General features: G+C 37.3%; 1 protein-coding gene across 2 annotated transcripts; it reads left to right on the top strand.

The window, feature by feature from the left end:
• The first annotated feature begins 405 nt into the window (after positions 1–405).
• On the top strand, positions 406–2,217 carry LOC148298939 (cilia- and flagella-associated protein 45-like). 2 transcript variants are annotated; one of them, XM_088276510.1, is made up of 5 exons: positions 406–442; positions 490–571; positions 637–764; positions 816–1,552; positions 1,605–2,217. In XM_088276510.1, exon 4 carries the CDS (start codon positions 1,056–1,058, stop codon positions 1,533–1,535), a length of 480 nt encoding a protein of 159 aa, XP_088132636.1. In that variant the 5' UTR covers positions 406–442; positions 490–571; positions 637–764; positions 816–1,055; the 3' UTR covers positions 1,536–1,552; positions 1,605–2,217. The 2 variants fall into 2 exon arrangements, with proteins under 2 accessions (XP_088132636.1, XP_088132637.1); XM_088276511.1 differs by lacking the exons at positions 406–442; positions 490–571; positions 637–764 and having other exon boundaries at positions 1,417–1,552; positions 1,605–2,165.
• The last annotated feature ends 875 nt before the right edge of the window (positions 2,218–3,092 follow it).

Raw genomic sequence — 3,092 nt, 5'->3', positions numbered from 1 at the left:
TAGGGGTTTTGTGCATTATTGAAGCCTTGGTTATAATTCATAATCGTGTGGATTTTATTAGGTAGATAAAACTTGTTAATAATGTAAAAAATAATAGTATTAGATGTGTTATAAAAGATTTAAACTTTTAAAATATAAACATATGCATAATGAATTGATATTAAAAAAGAGAATACAATTTTATTCAACCCCAATTTTTTACAAATATTTTAAACATCCAAATTAATTTTTAGTAATTCGCTTTAAAAAATGTTACCTACTCTTAAATGAAAGGAAAAAGAAAAGAAATACAAAGTATAAACTATTCTCGTAACTATCTCTATTATTATTATTATTAAATAATATTTTTTCGTTATTATTTCAATAATAATAATTTCTTATAATAATATTGGAATATAACTGAACCACCGACTCTCGAACTTCCGCATAAAAAAAAATGAATGTACATAATTTTCTAAATCTATATTGGCTTTTATTCGATGCAATTAGAAAACATCCGAGTCCGTTAATTCGAAGTCTCTCAAAGTTAAGTATCAGGCCAAGAAATCTGAAATCGACGAATCCCTCTTCGGTAAGCCTCACCCATCTTCCTAATCTAAATTATTATAATAAATATTCTATTAAAAAACAATGTAGGTAGCAAGCCAAACAAATCCGTCAGAACTTAATAAGAATTTAACAAGGTCAAGACGATGGTCAAGACTGGCAATTACAACCATCCCGAACTCATCGTCCTTCCCGAGTCCGAAGTGGCCCGAATGAAAGTATATCCATATCTACATACTTTAATATGTAACTTACTTTACACTCAATAGAACAATGCCACTGTCAAGACCAAAGAATAAGAACTCCAGTAAAAAAGACTGGCGCAGCAATAAAAACAGAAGCAGGCCGATCAGGCCAAAGCCAAGAAGGAGATGATGATGAGACTGGAGGAGGAGAAGAAGCGCGACATGCCTCTGACCGAAGCTGAAAAATAACATATTTAGGCTGCCAAAGCAATCAATAACAGAGCCGCAGAAATTTCGAAATAAGAACTAGACGCAGTCAAGGAGATGAACAAAATGGTAGCCTACGCCAAGACAGTCACTATCAGGGACCGACAGTTAGAGGAGAAAAAAGAACTGTGGGACGACTACAAGACACAAGAGAAGAAAAAAGATCTCATCATGGAAGTCGAGCGACTCAAACAGATCAGGTTCCATGAGCAAGAAGAAGAGAAGAAGCGCCTGGAAACCATCAGAGGACATGAAGTCATTATCGACCAAATCAAGCAGCGAGCCATTGAGAGACTCAAAGTGAAGGAAGAGCAGGAGAGGGAGGCACAGCTGCTTCTGAAGGCTGCCGAAGAAATGAAACGGGAAGAGGAGCTAAAAAACGAAAAGAAGCGGGAGATGCAGAAGAAAGTGAATAACGAGATTCTTGACTCCAATCGCAATGCCATTCTGATCAACCAGCAAAGAAAACAAAAGGAGAAGGAAGAAGAAGAAAAGATAGTCCAATACAACCTGGAGAAGGCGCAGAAAGAAGCCTAAGCACTGGCCGAACAGAAGTAAAAACACTTTTCTTTACATTTATTCATTACTTTTGATTGCTCATCTCAGGCTTATTAAAGAGGAGAAGGAGAAAGAAATCCAGAGACTGCGCGAAATGCAAGAGAAGGCCAATGATCGACTGGCCGAGATGGACGCACTGAGAGCCAAAAGAGCCACGGAAGCGAATGAACGAGCAGCACGAGAGAAAGAGAAGAAAGAAGCCGAAATCAGAGCCAAGAAAAACAGCGAACTCGCCTACGCCAGACTCGAGCAGCAGTCTGAGAAGGAACGAAGACTTCAGGAGCAGGTGAAGACTGAGAAGGTGGAGTTCGAAGCCATCATTGACAAGCAGAAGGAAGAGAAGGAGGCTCTGCAGAGAATCGAAGAGGAGAGGCAGAACCTGGTGAAGAGGCACGCCAATCAAGTGAAGAAGCAGATGCAGGAGAACGAATAAATCAAAAAGCAGCACAACCGAACGAAGGACGAGGAGGCCAGACAGTTGAAGATCCAACATGATTCTCAGAGGAGGCTGCTGGAGAGGATCAAACAATAGAAGATAAAGGAGCTGAAGGAGTTGAATGTGCCAGACAAATACATCGTAGAACTAGAAAACAAGAAAATATCATGATTTTCAATATATTGTCGATTTAAAAAATACTTTATTCATGATATGTGACTGTTATGTTTTATTTTCGTATTTTTCCATAGCATAAGTAATAAAAAATGATAGAATACTTGAGTAAAAATAAAAAATATTTAAATAAATTAGAGAATAAGAACAATGATAAAATTTGAATATTCTAATAGAATTTGGAGAACTTCTTTATTTGATTTAAAAAATTTTAATCGGTATTATCTAGACTTAATTTTGAAACGGATGAATTAAAAATTTATATTTATACACTAATCATTTTTTATTTAACGCGTTTTTGATCTTCTTTTTCGACTTCGATAGAAAATTCTAAATTACATAGATTAAACTTTGTTTCTCTTCCACCTTCTTTTAGAGATTCTTTCGCAACCTCATCAACCGTACCTTTTCAATCTTCCCCTGACTCTGCATTCTTTCATTAGTTTGTAGGGTCGCTTGTTCAATCTCTTGTTCCAGAGATTTCTTCAGGTCTTCTTGCTAGTAAAGCGCTTTAAAGTTTCTGCAATTCGCGATGTGCTACTTTTCTATCCGCAGCAGGTTCCATATCCCCCGACGGATGATCTCCAGGCTGCCTGTTAGCAGAGTGAACAAAACTGGCCGTATGCCCAACGCTGTCACCATACCGGGGGACAGTGTAAAAATCCAACTTAAACGCAAGAGAAAATTAATGACCATAATGAAGTAATAATATTTGGGGCTATCGTAGACCAAGTCTGAACGCAACCACTTATTTTTACAACCCGGCTAAAGGAGATTCCAGTCCATTTTGAGATCCCAAAAGTAGGAGTAAATGGTGGAAATCGCAGCACTGATAACCCAGGCAGCGAATATGTTTGGACTCGAAGCATTGTATAAATATGAGAATAAGAGAGTTAGAAGACTAGAAGCATACTTTATTGTGTTCA

The sequence above is a fragment of the Brachycentrus maculatus genome, unplaced genomic scaffold (assembly GCF_059751285.1).
Source record: "Brachycentrus maculatus isolate JH-2025_06_01 unplaced genomic scaffold, ASM5975128v1 h1tg001486l, whole genome shotgun sequence".
Taxonomy (NCBI): Eukaryota; Metazoa; Arthropoda; class Insecta; order Trichoptera; family Brachycentridae; genus Brachycentrus; species Brachycentrus maculatus.
Note: the sequence above shows the minus strand (reverse complement) of the source record. Positions and strands in the feature narration are given on the sequence as shown.